Source organism: Monodelphis domestica, chromosome 6 (assembly GCF_027887165.1).
Source record: "Monodelphis domestica isolate mMonDom1 chromosome 6, mMonDom1.pri, whole genome shotgun sequence".
NCBI lineage: Eukaryota > Metazoa > Chordata > Mammalia > Didelphimorphia > Didelphidae > Monodelphis > Monodelphis domestica.
Window position 1 is genome coordinate 29118976 of NC_077232.1, and position 15512 is coordinate 29134487.

A 15512-nucleotide genomic window follows, 5' to 3' on the forward strand; every position below is an offset into this window, starting at 1 on the left:
GCATAGCAACAAGGAACATGGACCAGATGACATCAGTAATGGAGTGACCCTCAAAAGAAGTTCCTTTATAAAGATGGCAGAGTCCAGTGTATTTGTCGAGGGACTTAAAAGGAGGCACCAAGCCCAGAAAGACGCAGCAATATCTTCTGGAGAGTTCAATAAGGTGGAAAGAAGGATAAGGAAAGCACATTCACGAATTGGGAGGAAGGCAGAGTTCTTGTGAAATGCCTAGGGGCTTGGGGGAAGACCACTTGGGCATGAGAGCAGTCAGCATTCGGTTCAATTCAGTAGACCCACATCTGCTCCCTGTGTGCCAGGCATTGTTCTAGGTACTGATGAAAAGACAAAAATGAGACTAGGAACTCTATGGACACCCGTAAGTCTATGTAAAGTCAAGAGGGGCAGGCCCTGGGCCTTCACTGGTAGGGAAACCCCTCTGCCTCAGCAGGCCCACCTCTCTACAATCAGATCAGAGAAAGGAGGCTTTACACAGGTCAGCCGATGTCGAAGACCCAGTTTTGAGTCCAGCACCTTTCATTGCTCCACACTGCCTCATAGCTGGGCATGCCAAGTTAGGATTTGAGAGTGAGGCCTGGAATGCCCTTTGAAGAGTGTGGCCAAAACAAAAGGGGCTTCTATTTTTCTGTTCTGTCCCAGTGTTGTGTTTAGCCGAGGTATGTCCCCAAGAGGCAGCAGGGCACAAATGGCCCCAGAAGGCGAGTTCAAGTCCTGCCTGCATGAATCCCTTCTCCATATGACAAATGATATCAGAAATAACTGAAGAAACAAAATGTTGGAGCTTTCAAGCATCTCTTTATTAAGCAAGGCGTGCCAATTGCGTAACAAATTGGGGCCAGGCCTCCTCAGCTTGGCACTGGACTCCAAATACAAAGGAGACAAATTTGTAAGGAACTAAAAGAAAACGACGGGATATAAACCAGGATTCAAGATTAAGTCATCTGACTTCTAATTGGAGGAAAGATATGAAGTTGGGAGAGAGAGAGCAAACAGGTCCAATTCCCTGAAATCAGAAAAAGACACCCAGTGCCTGTATTCAATCAAAGGAACCGGAGACTGTAACTGGTTGACCAGTACAAGGCCAGTTTCCAGATAAGACATGAGTTATTCGAGACAGACAATTGCGAGAAAACTTGCATCAGTTTTTGGATCTGGTCAGCATAACCTAGGTCATAAGCATTAAAGCAATCTGGTCTCTAGGCAACAGGTAGAGAGGCTCCAGCTTTCCAGCCACGCAGGGATAGGTTCAAACAATGCGATAGGATTTTCCTCCAATTCCCACATTGAATGCATTTTCTCACAAGAAGAAACTGGACTAGACCCATAATGAATAGAAGGGGAATTGAGCCAATTCCAGAACTCGAGTCACAAGATGGAGGCAGTGCGGTTCACTCAGTTCCCACAATTCCGTCATCTAACATTTCCAAAGAGTGCTTGTCCAACATCGGATTGAACACTTCCAGTGGTGGGGAACTCGCTCCTTTCTTTTTCAGGGCAGCCCTCCATGTGTGGAGGTCTTTTTAGAAGAGTAAGTCAACATCTACATACCTTAAAACAATTGTAAAATTAATTCTAGCTTGTTTTTGTATTTCCCCTGCCCTGCTGAAACCTTCCTCGTAGCAAAGAAATATATATTTGGGCAAAGCCGTGTGACGCCATAACCTCATTGGAGGTGTCTTTGTAGGCTCCACATCTCTATTGAGAAGAGACAGATGATGTAGTGAATAAAATGCCAGGCCTGGAGTTCAAATTCATCCCCAGACTCTTGTTATCTGTGCGACCCTGGACAAGTCAACCTTCTGCCTCAGTTTCCTCATCTGAAAAGTGGGGATACTAACCACCTCCCAGGGTTGTTGTGAGGACCATACGAGATCATTGTGAAGTGCTTGGCACAGTGGCTGGTACCTAGTAGGTGCTCCATAAATGTTGGCTATTCTGCTTCCTTGTGAGTTCTCAAGTAGGGCTGTTCTCAGAGTTCCTCTTCACTCTGTCACTACATGGGAGTCCTACGCCTCTGAGTTTCCTACATCCATTTGTTTTTGTGGTGCGGTCGTTTTCCATTAAATTCGTGTACAGAAGACACATAAGGGTCAGTCAAAACCCATTCGTCACCTCCTTCGTGCCAAGGGTACCAAGGAAGGCAGAAGACAGCCCCCGTTCTCACGGAGCTGCTGGTCTAATCTCTGCACAGGATAAATGAGAGAGAAGATGCAGAGAAGGCACTAGAATTACAGGAGAACAGGAAAGACTTCCTGTAGAAGGTGGGCCTTGAAGGACACAGCGAGGAGGCAGAGATAAGGAGGGAGAGTGTTGTAGGTCTGAGGGACAGCCAGGGGAAATGGCCTGAAGTCAGGAGTGCCAGGGTCACCAGATGGAAGGAAGAGTACTGTAAAGGATCATTTTATAGTTGTGACTTGATAATTAAAATATATTTTAATCGTCATACATTAATTTTAATTTTTACAGTACATGGGAAGGAGCTAGAGACAGGGAGGTTATGATGAAGGGTTCTGAAGGCCGGACAGGATTTTATGTTCAATCCTGTAGGTAATAGGGAGCCACCGGGTTTCTTGGAAGGTGGTGGGCCCACCATGGCAGCCCAGGGAGAGGAGACACCTTGCCCCTTAGGACTATGGGCCATTGTGGTCATTGGCTTGGCTAAAGTGGAGGTGAAAGACGCTCTCCGGGTCCTCTTGCTGTCGCAGAATGTTCCTTTGAGGTCCTTTTTGGTCTTCCTTGGAGTACCCGCCCGGCACTGGGCACGTACTCCATCGACTCCTCATGAAATCACCCATTCTTTTCTGGAAAGGTTGGGCCAATACACAGCTCCACCAACGGGGCTTTGAACGGGCCTGCCTCACCCCATCGCTGCCATAGGCCGGTCTGAAATCTGGCCTCTCGAGCTCTCTTCCCCATGAATTCTGGTATTTCAAAGCCACTCTCCATCGCCTTGTGCCTTCTGTTTCCCCCATGCTATGATTTCTAGGCCCATTTCTATCCTGCTCACCGTTGGTTAGTGGCGTAGCATCCGCTGCCTCCTGCGAATGGGGCAAGAATGGGCAGAGGACTGACAAGACTCACTTTCAACCAATCTAGTGTACTCCTTGGAAAAGATGCTGAAAGGGCTCCAAAGGGGAATGCAGACGAGGTTTTCCTAGCGGGCCCAGCACGCTGGATTCCATAGCTCAGCCACTGGCGGGTCTTTACAAATCTTGGATGGTCCTAGAGACGGGAGGTCCTGGGTTCAAATCTAGCCTCAGACACGTCCCAGCTGGGTGACCTTGGACAAGTCACCTGACCCCCATGGCCTAGCCCTTACCCCTCTTCTGCCTTGGAATCAGTACCCAGTATGGATTCCAAGATGGAAGATGGGGGGTTAAAATAAAAGAAAATAAAATCTTAGATGGCCAAAAAAGAAACATTCTGCCAACTACTAACTGAAATCCAGTATTTTCTTCCATTATACATTTTTTTTTAACTTCCTGGAAACCCAGGTTTGGCTAGATTGCCAGAGAGTCCACGTCACAACAAACTGAACCCCCAACTGGAGGGATGTGCTGTGCAGGCCTAGCTCCAGTGGGAGCCGGCCATCTTTGAACCTTTATGGGTGCCCCTGGGCCACAGAGAAGTGGGCGCCTGTCTAGGGCATTGCTGATGACTGGGTGGGGATTTCCCCCCTGAAGATGTCCTGTGCCGGGCAGGCCCTCCCAGAGGCTCCACCCTTGACCCAGCTGTGGGACTCTCCAAACCACTCTCCTCATGTGTGAAATGGGAGCAGACTCGGGCCAGCCCTCTCCAGAGCCACAAGGAGCCGTTGTGTGACTTGGGCCGGGAGGTGCCCTTGGAGGGTGGCGACTTCCTAATTACCCTCGCGACCCCCCCCCAGCCCCCAAGGGTGGGGTGATTGGGAGGAGCGGCAACACCTTCTCTGGTCTCCCCCCCCCCGCCCCAGGGTGGGGGGAGGCCGGGCCACAAGGACCAGGCGTTGGCCTGGAGAGAAGGGAGCCGGTGGCCTCCGGGGTCCCAGGCCCGGGGGAGGGGGAGGGACCGCTCGGGATGGGGGCATCTTCCAGGGTGCCCGTTGGGATCTCTGTAGGGCCAAGCCCCCGGCTCTGTGCTGGGCAAAAGCCTCTCGACAGTGCCCGGCCCACAGGAGCCCGGGGCCTGGGCCGGCACTGCTGGGGAGGTCCTACCTCTCCTGGGAGCCCTCTCAATTCGGGCGGCCTCACTAGACTCACAGGGCCCCAGAAGGTGCCTGGCCAACTGTTGGGCGGCGCTGAAACTCAAACTGCCGGAATGAGGCGGGGGCGGGGCCCCCTCTCCCCCCTTTATGAGCTGCTGCCCCTCCCTGCGCATTCCGTGTCTCCTAGGAGAAGGGCTAACGGATCCCAGTCGGGAAGGAGCCTGCCGCACCATGCCGGGGTCCCTGGGCCCTAGGATGGGGCTGGGCCTCCTCCTCCTTGCCCTAGTCCTGGTCGCGGGACATGCGCAGCCTCAGAGGTAACCCCGGGCCCTGTTCTCAGACCCCTCAGGCTCCTGGGCCCTGGCTGCCCAGCCTGGGCTGCCTGCTTAGTCTAGACTTAGAGCAGATCCAGGTCCCAGGTGGGAGGGGAGGGGGCCCCTGGCGGCTCCCCATCGTTCCTCCTTTGCCTCACAGGTATCAGCCCCTCTCACTTCCTGGAGAGTTAGAGCCCATGGAGCTCCCCAACGGCCTGATGGATGGTAGGACTTCCTGCCTCTTCTGGGGTCATGTGGGGCTGGTTTCTCCAGGGAGAGGCAGAAGGACCACTGGAGGGAGGCTCCCTTCCCCTTCCTGCCTCCTCCTCTCTCTGAGGCAGCAGGGTCAGAGGTCCTGGGTGTGAATCTCCCGGGAGGACCCTGGGCCAAGGGGGCCTCCACGGTGACTTGTGGCGCTAAGGCCTGTAAGCGCCCCCAGGCCCGGCCTTACCTCCTTCTCTCCCTCCAGATTACGGGATCCTTCCCAAGCACCCAGGCCCTCGCGTGGTCCTCCCCCTGCTCCCCAAAGTCCAGAAGCGCAAGCGGGACGGGCCAGATTTGTCTGACTATTACTACGATGCTCCTCAGTGACGGGAAGGCCTGATAAAGTGATTATTCTCTCTAGCTGGTCTGGGCCTCGAGCTTCCTGGAGGGGGTGTCCGCGCTCACGCTCACTCGCGGCCAAGACACAGAGCAGGCCCTACAGGAAATGGCACTTTAATCGTGGTTGCCAGTTTGGACCGGGCGGGCGGGATACAGTGGCAGCGGGATGGGGAGGGGGGGGGTCGTCCTGCCCACACAAGAGGCCCCTGGCTCCCCTGCCAGCCCAGAGCCGGGGATGCCTTGTGTGCCCCGCGGGCTCCGGGTGTCTGCAGAGAGCCCCGCTGGGCCTCCGCTCTACCTGCCGCATCAGCCGGCCCCGAGCAAAGGGCAGGGGGCCGGGGCGGCGGGCACAGGCAGCAGCCGACATTAGCCGAGGGCCGGGGAGGGCCCCAAGCCTGTCCCTCGTCCCTCTTCCCTGTCCCTCCCGCCTTCTGAAGCAGCATCTCCCAATCGACCGTAGCATCAGCTAATCCTGTATTTTACAATAAACTGCGATCGCCTCTCCCCCAGCCCCTCCGCCCCCCTCCCCCAACGCCCCCCACCCTCCGCCGGGCCTCCCCCCTCCCCGAGCCTGTCCCGGAGGGCTTCCTGCAGAGGCGAGTCGCCGCGGACCGCTGCCCCGGTGCTGCGTGCGGGCAGGGTGGGGGCGGCTCCGCTACTCCAGGTAGATGTCCTCGGTGGGGCACGTGTATTCCACAAACTGCTTGTAGAACTGCTGGAACGCTCTCCTGGGGGCAGAGGAGAGGCGGGGCTTAGACGGGGCGGGGCAGGAGGGGCCGGGGGAGGGGCCGGGAGGGCAGCCAGGCTCACCCGACAGACTCAGCCAGAGCCTTGGTGGATTCCTCCGACACAAAGACGTGGCAGGCAAACCGGTGGTCGGCGGGGTGTTTGGTGATGAACCCGAAGTACCTGAGGGGGCAGAGGGGGCGGTGAGGGCCCGAGCCCGGGCTGGGCCTTCCCCACTGGGGCCAGAGCCTCCCCTGGGCGGGCCACTCACTTGTTGTTCTTCGGGTGGTACCCACAGAAAGAGATGTTCTTCAGCTGGAAGAAGTGGCTGCATTTGTTCCCCTGCGGAGAAAGGAAGCTTGTGGGGCGGCCACCCCCACAGCCCAGGGCTGGGGGGCTCCAGGGGGGCCTCCACCTGGCCGGGGCAGAGCTAGGATTCGGCCTCCCTGGGAGAGTCCAGTAAGGACCTCCTGGCAGCCGGGGGGATGCCCGCGGGATGCCCCAGTGATGTGAGATGGACCAGAGCTGAAGCCCATTTTATGGAGGCGCTGGAGAAGGGGCTCAGCCCAGGCCGGCGCGGGGGCATCACCTTGTGCTCCTGGGAGTCTTCGGCCTTGACCACGATCTTTACTCCGCGAACGTTGATCTCAAGGACACAGCTGGAGGGCGGGTTAAAGTGCACCGTGAGCCGGCGGGTGGTGGCAATCTGCAGGGCAGGGGCCGGGTGAGGGGGGCCGGGGAGGCTCGCTGGCCCTCACCCCGCCCCCCTGGCCCGAGGCCTCGGACGAGCCTCTTCCTTTGCCCGGGGGCTTGGGGGCAGGGAGGCCGAGGAGAGCTCCGCCGGCAGGCAGGGGGAGGCAGCCCCGGTACCTTTTGCATAGCGGCGCAGAGAACATCATTGCCCTTGTGGTACGGGACCTGGACAGAACCCAGGAACTTCACCCGGAACTCGTCCACCCAGTCGCTGTTTTTGGCCAGGGCTGGAAGGCAAAAGTGGGGTCAGGGCGGAGCTGAGGAGGAGCCGGTGACCCTGCTCTGTCCAGCGGGGACACGGAGGCACGGAAGGGCAAAGCGTCTCGCCAGCTACACGGCGACCAGGGGCGGAACTCGGACGGGATTGACGAGCTGAGGGCCGGCGGGGCGGATGGATCGGGATGGGCCGCCGCGGAGGGATACCTGCCACGGTCTCTGGCTCCTTGGTGACCTCGATGGCGTAGTAGGCAGGGAAGGCTCCTCGAGCACCCGTGCGCATGTTATAGGCCTCGTACCAGTAGTCGTCCGCCTGCAGCTCCACCAGCAGCGGGTCGTCCACCTCCAGTTCCAGCTCGTCCTCATGCCGAGGCACAAACCTGCTCCAAACCAGGAAGTCACCGAGGCCCTCACTGCAGGCCAGCTCGGTGCTCCAGGGCGCGCCCGGCTGGGGAGCTGCCCGAGGTGCTGATGGGGCGCCCCCCACCGCTCCCTCCTCCCCGCTCTATACTCCAATGCCCCGGCCTTGCTGGGGAGCCCCCAGGAGGAAGGGGCTGAGGGGAGCCTCCATCTGCTCCCTCTCGCGGGCCCTCACCTGAACACGGCCCGATGTGTCTGCTCCTGCTCCTCCCCGTTGATGGTACAAGAGAACAGCCCGAAGGACTCTGCGCCTGGGAGGGCGGGAGGGAGGGAGGGGGCTTGGCCTTGGAGGTGCCGGCTTCCTGGGGGGCCGCTCCCCCCTCCCAGCCCCCAGCCCCTCCCCTACTCACTGGAGGAGCGGGAGCGGCCGCTCATGAAGACGTTGAGGAACTTCTTGGAGAAGTGCACATCCGGGCCATCGGGCGTAGAGTCGTCGGAGAGGCAGACAGCGGCGGGCCGCGGTCGGGCGGCCTCCTCGTACTCTTCGCCGATGGCCGACTCGTAGGGGGATGAGACACAGTTGTCGTAGACTGTAGCCGAGTCGCTGTCGTCGCTATAGCCCGAGTAGCACTGGCGGAGGCTCACCAGCTCCAACTGCGCGTGCTCGTCCACCACCAGCGTGTACTTGACAGAGTCGTAGGACAGCGCGCTGGTGTCCGAGCTCAGCGAGGCCCGGGGCAGCTCCCCGTGGCTGGCCGTCCAGCCCCCGCCCCCGCCTCCGCCCCCGGGGGGCTCCCCCCTCTCGGGGGATGACAGGCAGTCACAGCCCCCCCTCTCCTCTTCCTCTTCTTCCTCCTCCTCCTCCTCCTCGCTGATGGAGGGGTGGGGCCGGCCGGGGGCCGCCGGGTAGCTGTTGGGGTCAGGGTCCGAGCTGACCGACATGCGGCTCTCGGTCGGGGGGAGGAAGGCCGCTGGAGCCTCTGGGGGGTCGGGGGGCCGTTGCACCGGGGTCAAGTAGATCTCCTCGGTGGCTTCTAGCCGCACGTCTGTCTGGTAGTGAATCCGGTCCCGGTGCGGGTGGGCCCGGCCTCCAGCCGGAGCCGGGGCCTTGTCCGAGCCCCGAGAGGCTGGGGGGCCGCCTCCCGGGGGCGCCATCTGTGTGGCAGCGCTTCGGCGGCAGGGGCTGTCGGTGGAGGTGCCCCGGTCCTTGGTGGGGGCAGGACTGTTCTGCTGGGGGAGCTCGTCACTCAGGCACACGTGCTCATGCGGAGGGGTCTGATCGCCTGCGGGGATGGGGGGAAGGAGACGGCTGTTGGGGGAGCAGCAATCCTGAAGGCTCCCAGATGCCACCTCAGGGTGTGGTCGACTACCCAGCCCTCCTCTGGCCTTCCGTGAAGCATTTCGACCCAGGCAGGAGCCAGTGTTCCTTGGCCCTGCGCCCACAGTGCGCTCCGGGACTGGGCAGCTGACATAGGCAATAGGCTGACCTCAGCCCCCAGCTGGGTGGGGGATGGGAGCACACTTTGGGGGCTGATGAGTCAAAGGAGGGGCATGCCCCAAAGCAGGGCCAGGAGGTTCTGGGTCCTCACTCACCTGTCTTCAGCGGGGAAGAGGACCTGGATACTCGCTCCTGCCAGCTGTGCTTTTTGCCCAGGGAGTTGTTATTCAGGGTGTCCTGTGTCCGGGAACAATGCACCCTTGTGGCTGGAGTTGTTGACCGTGCCCGGCACAGGGAGGCCCTGGCCCTGCCTTCCTGCCCACCCTCCCCAGGCAATTTGGCCTGTAACCCACGTCCCACACATCCTAGGGATGCCTGACCCTCAGCCTCCCTCCTGAGCTCCGCTAGGGCCCAGCCCCCTCTCAGCAATGTTGGTTGGTCTTGGTGACTTCTGGAGAAAGGGGCTTCAGCATCAATGGATGAATCATCCAGGTGACTCATTCACAGAACAATCCCACTCTCCTCCCCTCTTCAGGCCTTCCATCCCCCAGCCCACCTACCCCATCTACCATGCTCTCTAAGGCCCTTTCCAGTTCTAAATGTAGGACCCTATGAGCCTCCTCCTCCTCTCTGGAATTTCTTACCACAGCAGCACATGACTGAGAAATGATGGAAGAGGCTTTGTAACTGTCAGCTGCTCTCCTGCCTAAATCTCCTGTCCTGTCCATGCTCTCTCATAGGCCCTCAGCCCTCTCCACCCCCACTGACATTCCAGAACTCCTCTGTTTGCCCACAATGAACATTTAAGTGCCCTCGTCCTCGGGCCCCATTCCAGCGGCTCACAGTCATCCTCATCCACCATCAGAAGAGCCTGGGAAAGGAACTAGACCCCCCCAGCCCATTCCCTATGGCATCAGCTTCATCCTTCCTCCCCAATTTCCTGAGCCCACCTTCTCTGCAACCAGGCCTTCCCCTAGTTGGTCTCTAGGTACCATCCCCAAGTGGACAATCCTCGCCCACCCAGACCTCCTTAGCATCAAGCAGCCTTATCAGGCCCCTCTGGTCCTAGTCCTTCCTTTTCCATCAATGGGTACCATCCTTTAAAGCCAACCAGCCTGCCCCACTCCTGACACCTGCCCCACTCACAGACTTCCAGCTTCTAGCTTTGCTTCCTCCTCATGCTGGCCAGCCCAGCACATGTTGGGTTCTATGCCCATCTTTCTACCAGGACCTCATCCCCCTAAGCCTCTCTCCCTTCCCCAACTCTAGCTCACCATCAGCATGAATGACTCCCTTCCTCACCCTCTCTTCTCTCTGCTCTCAGAACATCCTTCCCCATCACTCCAACTCTCCTAGACTCAGAAGGGACCTCAGAAGTCCTTCAGTTCTCAGACCCCAACACTAATTCTCACTTTCTTCAGTTCTCCCCATCTCAGTTCCTTCCCTGCCTTTCTTCCATTCCTATCAAGCCTCAAAATGTCCCCTTTCTTCTTAGTCTTGAATTTCCCCCAAATCAACTCCTTCCTTGCCTTTCCCCTCAAGCCTTTCTTTCCCTCATTCTTCTAAACTTCCCTCCCCAAACCCTCTTCTCCAACTTCCTCTCCCCCCACAGCTCCTTCCTCTCCCCCCTCCTTGTGAGGACAGTGAGCCAGTATCTGTATGGGTGAGATGGAGGAATCATGCTACAAGCAAGGGAATGACCTAAGAAGACAACAGAGATGATGGGAAGGGATGAAGATGAGATTAGACAGAGGACTACTGTGGAAATGGATGGAATGAGACTAAAATAAGGCAGAGATGACCAGGGGCTGACATGGGGGTGGGGGTGGGGTCTCAGGTGATGAGTGAGTTAATGGGTCCTGTGAAGACAGGGGGTAGGAAGATATATGGGGCTTGGGTCAATGAAGAGGTCTGAGATGATATGATAGAGATGCTGGGATGAGAAGGAAGGCTGGGATGGTGCTGATGGGAGGGCCTGGAAGGATGCAGGCTGGGATGATGCTGATGCTGGGCAAGTGGCAGGAGCAAGGCCTTCCCCTCTTCCCCCTCACTCCCCCCCCCCCACCCGGCCGGGGCCTCACCTGTGTCCGTGGCACCTGCGGGAAGAGGTTGAGGGTGGTGGGCCGCTTGGGCCGGTAAGTGTCCCCGCCAAGGCCTCGTTGCGCTGTGTCCTGGCCCGGCTCCGGCGCAGGGCCCCCGCCGCCCCCGGAACCGCGCTGTTGGGGCTGCTGCTGCTGCTGCTGCGGGGGCTGCGGCTGCAGTGGTGGCGGCTGTTGCTGCTGCGGCTGTTGCCCGGGGCCCCGGGGCCGCCCCCGCCGCTCTTGGTCCTCGTCCTCGTCCTCGTCCTCGTCGTCATCCTCCTCTTCCTCGGCTCCGGGCGTGTCCCCCGCCGCGTCGATCAGGTCCATCTGCAGCATCTCGGCCTGCAGCCGGCTGCCCGCACCCCCGCCGCCGCCGCCGCCGCAGCCGCCGCCGCCTCCCGGCCCGAGTCCGCTGCGCTGGGGCTGGGGGCCAGCAGGCAGGGGGAGGGGCGTCAGTAGGGGCGGGACCAGGAGGCTGACCGGGGCGTGGCCTTGATGAGGGGCGTGACCAAGCCTCAGCAGCCAATCCCCTCGCACCCGTGGACGAGTCCACTTGTCACTGCGCTGGGGAGAGCGCCAGCCAAGCCCTCTTCGTTCTCGGCGGCGGGGATCGCCCTGCCTGCCGCTATACTCCAAGTTCGCCCGCGCCCAGGCCCGCGCCAATCGCCACCCGCTCCCATTCATCCTTCCCCACCCTCCTCTCCCGGCCCGCCAAACCCCCTTCCCGTACGCCCCCTCGTTTTCATGGCAACAGCCGATGACCTCACCCGGGCGGTAAACCGAGTGGGGGAGTGAGGTCATCCATGTTTCCAGGGAGACGTGGGGGCCCTCGGGAGGTTGCTGCAGGAACCGGTCCCACAGGGTAGGGACAGGGGAGGGGTCGGAGCTACAGCTGAGAAGATGGCGGAAGAGGCCGGAGCTGCCCCCTGGCGGGCCGGGCTAAGCCTGCAGTCCGCGCCTGCGCAGTTGGCTAGGGTGGGAAAGGACCCGGCAAGGAGTACACAATTCCACAATAATAAGAGCCCAGGTGGTAATAAAGCGCTAAGAGGCGCATCTTCACCACACCCGGGGGAAGGCGCGGGGTGGGTAGGGACCTGAGGTGCAGAGTGATGTGGCCAGGGTTATCCAGCCAAAAAAGTTCTGAGGTAAAACTCGAACTCGGGTCTCTGAGGCTACAAATGCACATACAGCTCTAGCCACTGGGGGAGAGGAAGAGAGTGAGGAGCCAGATGGGGGTTGCGAAGGAATAAAGGGGCGCTTTGGGATGAGGGCTAGGGAGATAGAGGCGGGGCTGAGGGGAAAGAGGGGGCTATGAGATAAGAGCAAAGGGACAAAATGGGGGGGGGCTAAGGGGACGAGAATAGGGGCAGATGGGGGATGAAGCTGAGGGGATGGAGGGGTTCCAAGAGGAAAGAGGGGAGCTCTGAGATGGGGGGGACCGTCCAGGTAGAGTAGTGAAGGGCTAAAGTGGCAGGCTCTGGAGAGTGGGGGGGATTCCGAGCTGAAGTCATGGGGGACATGAAGAGGAAATCTGGCACAGTCGGCTGGGCTGGGCTGGAGGGGCTGCCAGGCATCCCCGATCCTCCTCAGCCTCCATAGCCCCAGAGCTCTCAGGCCCTTCCACCCTAAGATTCTCTTGCAGCCTGGAACCTTTGTTCAGCCGAAGGGACAGGCTGGGCTTTGGCTTGTGGGCAGCAGGGGCCCAATATTGGGGGCATTCCTTGGAGGTCTTGTGAGCCAGCTCTTTGTGAGGGCCCCCGTTGTTATTCTAATTATTGCCTCCAGCTTCGCTACCCTCCTCCTGGGCACAGCCTGTTTCCTAGGGAGTTTTTTCTTTGGGATGAGGGCTTCTAGCTGAAAAAATCTCAGGACCATCAGCCCTCCCTGGGGGAAGAGTCTCCTGTGTAGCAGAGACCCTGCCTGTCTCTTTCTTGCCCCAGGACCTTCTTCCCTCGTGAAAGGGGGCTGGAGAGAGGACTTGGGGAAGAGAGGAGCCTTTGGCCACAGGGAAAAGGGAGCCTCTCCACTTTGCCCATATTTCCTCCCGATGGGTACCCCCTCCTTGGCCAGCCTCATTCCTCAGATTCTGGGGCTGGGCCCCATCAGGGGGAAGCAGAGGGGACAAACTGAGCTGCAAACACTCCAAAGCCCTGGAAGACTTTGGAGAGAGCTCCATCTATCTCCCTGGCAACCTCAGCCCTCAATGGGCAAGCAGCCCCTGGCCAGAGCAGGAGCGTCCTGGAAGTGGCTTGGGAGAGAGGATTCTGCCCAGCCCAGGACCCTCTGGCCAAGCCAAGGGGAGGAGCCCAGCTCGAGCACCCTGGCTGAAATCATCCCTGGCCACAGAGCAAAGTGGGGCTATTTTTAGAGCCTCTGGCTGGTTCTGCTGCCCCAGAGTGGGATGAACTCCACCCTCCCCTGCTGTTGGAGATATTCTTGGATAGGCCTCATTTTAGGGGTTCAGGGTTTGCCTCTTTCCTGCCTGCATTCCAAATCCCTCTGGGGGATCCTCAGTCCCCCAAGTTGTAACCAGTTATCTCAGGTCCTGCTTTGATCCCTGGTGATTGGCTCGCAGAGACTCCAGGAACCCACTCCTCGGATTCCATACTCTCCTCCTCCAAACTGCTTCTCCACCAGCCCTTTCTGGACCTCCCTGTCTTCTCTGGCATTCCTCTGCCCCCTCCCCAACAGCCTTTCCCTGGTGCTGTACCTACCCGTAAGGATAAGGTGTCCTTGCAATGCAGGCTGATGCCACACTCATCTGTGATCTCGGAGAGGTCCTCATCCTCGAATTCCTCTAGGCTGATATCATGGGTGAGCCTGGCAGAGACAAGGACCCAGGGTTACCTTGGGCTAGTCCAGGGCCCTGGAACCCAAGGGGCCAAGTATGGGTGCTCCCGAAGGAGTGCCCGTGCCAATGCAGAAACTGGGCATCTGGCTCCTGAAGATAGAGAGGACTGAGCCTTAGACTCAACACAGATGGGGGCTCTTCAAGGCCTTCCTACTTGTCCCTGGTCCCAAAGCGAGGCCTCAGGGTCTGGAGGAGGCCCTTGTGGGAGGTGCCGGAGCAGCATCTTTGCCAAGTGCTGAGGAAAGGAAGCAGGGCATGGCACGATGCACCTACCTTGGGGTGTGGAGCATGGGGGGCAGTCTACAAAGAGGATAAGGTCGGAGCCCGGGTCACAAAAGCCTCTGAAGCTGAGAACCACCTCCAGAACAAGCCCATCCTCAGTCACAGCAAAGTGGGCAGATCTGGAAAGCCGAGATGGTCCCCTCTTCTCCCCAGGGTCTCCCCTCGACCCTCCTAAGTCCTGCCAGGGCTGAGAGTCTGAGCTTAGTCATTCCCCACCCCAGACCCTTTCCCTCCTTGGGAGCCTAGAGAAGAGGTGGGGAGCTGTCCAGGGGACCAAGAAGACTCTGGGGTCCCTGAGGCTGCCCCTTTCCCAGTGGCAGACTTGGATTTTTAGAGGGCAGCTGGGGGGCAGAGAGGTTTGGAAGCCACACCTGGACCCCTGCGATGTTGCCCGCCCCCAAATGCAGCAGGCTCTGCGGTGCCAGCCACACCCTGGCGCAGACCTCCATTTATGCCCACAGACCCCAACCTCTCCTGCTCTGGGCCCTTTGGGCCTGGCACGGTGCTGCTCAGGGAGTGGAGGGACATTTTATAGCCAAGCTGGGCAGGCGGCTCCTGAAGGTCATGAAGGGGCTCCGAGTAGGAGCTGGCTGGGATGGGCCCCAGAGGTCACTCGGACCAACCCATTGGTGTCAGAGAAACGCTAGGCCTGGAGGAGGGCAGTGACTGGGCCAAGGGCACGAAGGCATGGTCAGCAGGACCAAGGGCCCAACTCCCAGGAGGGTTCTGGGAGCCTGGCTGTTTCCCCCTCCCACCGCCCTCTCCCGTCCCCATCTCCCTACCAGCGTTCCCACTGATCTTCCAGCCAGCTGTTATTGTCTGGGCTTGACTCCATCTCCATGACCAGAGGCATGGGGAGGCCTCCCCTTCCCGGGGGCTTCGGGGCCACACAGCAGTGTCCTCATGCCCGGGAGGGAGGGGGGTCGAGGAGCAGAGAGCTGGAGGTCGGAGCAGGGCCTGGGCCTCTCCCCCCCTCCCCCCGCTGCCCGGACCAGCCTCTCGCTGCAGCAGCTACCAGGAGTTCATTAAAAATAGATGGGCCGGGCGAGCAGAGGCAGCGGCTGTGTGCGCCTCGGCCGGCCGCCTTTCCCTCTGAGGAGGCTGCGGATCCCTCCCCCTGGCCCTCTGCATCCCGGTCCCCCCTCCCCCCGGAGTCAGGTTACTTCAATCGATGGCAATGGCTCCACCTGTCCTCCCTGCGCCCGTGGGGGCCAGGGCCCAGCCTCCCTTCCCCGGAGGGCTCCGGCCGGAGCTCCCACCCCCTGCTGACAAAGCCTTTCTCCAGGATGCTCTCCCTGCTGCCCGGCTGCTGCTCCCCTCCCTGCAGATGCAGCATAGGGGCACCCAGAGGTGGCACTGCAGGTGGGGTCCAAGGGCACGGCTCCAAAGAGCCTCAGTGTTCTCTTCTGTAAAATGGGGGGATTGGGGCCCTTTCCAGACTGATGCAGGGAGGGAGTGATGGGGGGGGGGGCTGGCCAGGGAGCAAGGAGCCTCAGAGCCTCAGCTTAGTCATCTATAAAATGGGAATGCTAATCATTCTGTGCCTTGCTTCACAAGGGGATTGTATAGAAAGTACTTTGTAAAAGAAATGTGGGTCATGTGCCCTTTCTCAGCTCCCTCGACTCTGTAGCCACTTGGAATGAGGTGAGAGACCTCTTGGTAGAGCTTTGGGGAGCACAAACCCAGA

The 15512-nt window shown here is 59.5% G+C and overlaps 2 protein-coding genes across 4 annotated transcripts in view; one reads left to right on the top strand and one right to left on the bottom strand.

The window, feature by feature from the left end:
* Positions 1-793: 793 nt before the first annotated feature.
* MAPK8IP1 (mitogen-activated protein kinase 8 interacting protein 1) overlaps positions 794-15512 on the bottom strand; it is a 31043-nt gene continuing 16324 nt past the window's right edge. The window contains exons 2-13 of one of the 3 annotated variants that reach the window (XR_008912732.1): positions 13407-13512; positions 10693-11115; positions 8767-8848; positions 7584-8456; positions 7409-7484; positions 7021-7193; positions 6715-6824; positions 6434-6550; positions 6116-6186; positions 5929-6027; positions 4212-5846; positions 794-3240 (exon numbers count right to left, since the gene is read on the bottom strand). Coding sequence is in view for 2 of the 3 variants with exons in the window: in XM_056801882.1 (XP_056657860.1) it covers positions 5774-5846; positions 5929-6027; positions 6116-6186; positions 6434-6550; positions 6715-6824; positions 7021-7193; positions 7409-7484; positions 7584-8456; positions 8767-8848; positions 10693-11115; positions 13407-13512; positions 14608-14678 (2274 nt within the window). In the remaining variant the exon portion in view is untranslated. Of the gene's footprint in view, positions 5847-5928; positions 6028-6115; positions 6187-6433; positions 6551-6714; positions 6825-7020; positions 7194-7408; positions 7485-7583; positions 8457-8766; positions 8849-10692; positions 11116-13406; positions 13513-14607; positions 14914-15512 lie in introns of those variants that run through there. The other 2 variants (XM_056801882.1, XM_056801881.1) reach the window with 2 other exon arrangements.
* FREY1 (Frey regulator of sperm-oocyte fusion 1) lies at positions 4386-5139 on the top strand. The gene is made up of 3 exons (XM_001369082.4): positions 4386-4518; positions 4676-4740; positions 4985-5139. The coding sequence occupies exons 1-3, from the start codon at positions 4433-4435 to the stop codon at positions 5104-5106; spliced, it is 273 nt and encodes a 90-aa protein (XP_001369119.3). The 5' UTR covers positions 4386-4432; the 3' UTR covers positions 5107-5139.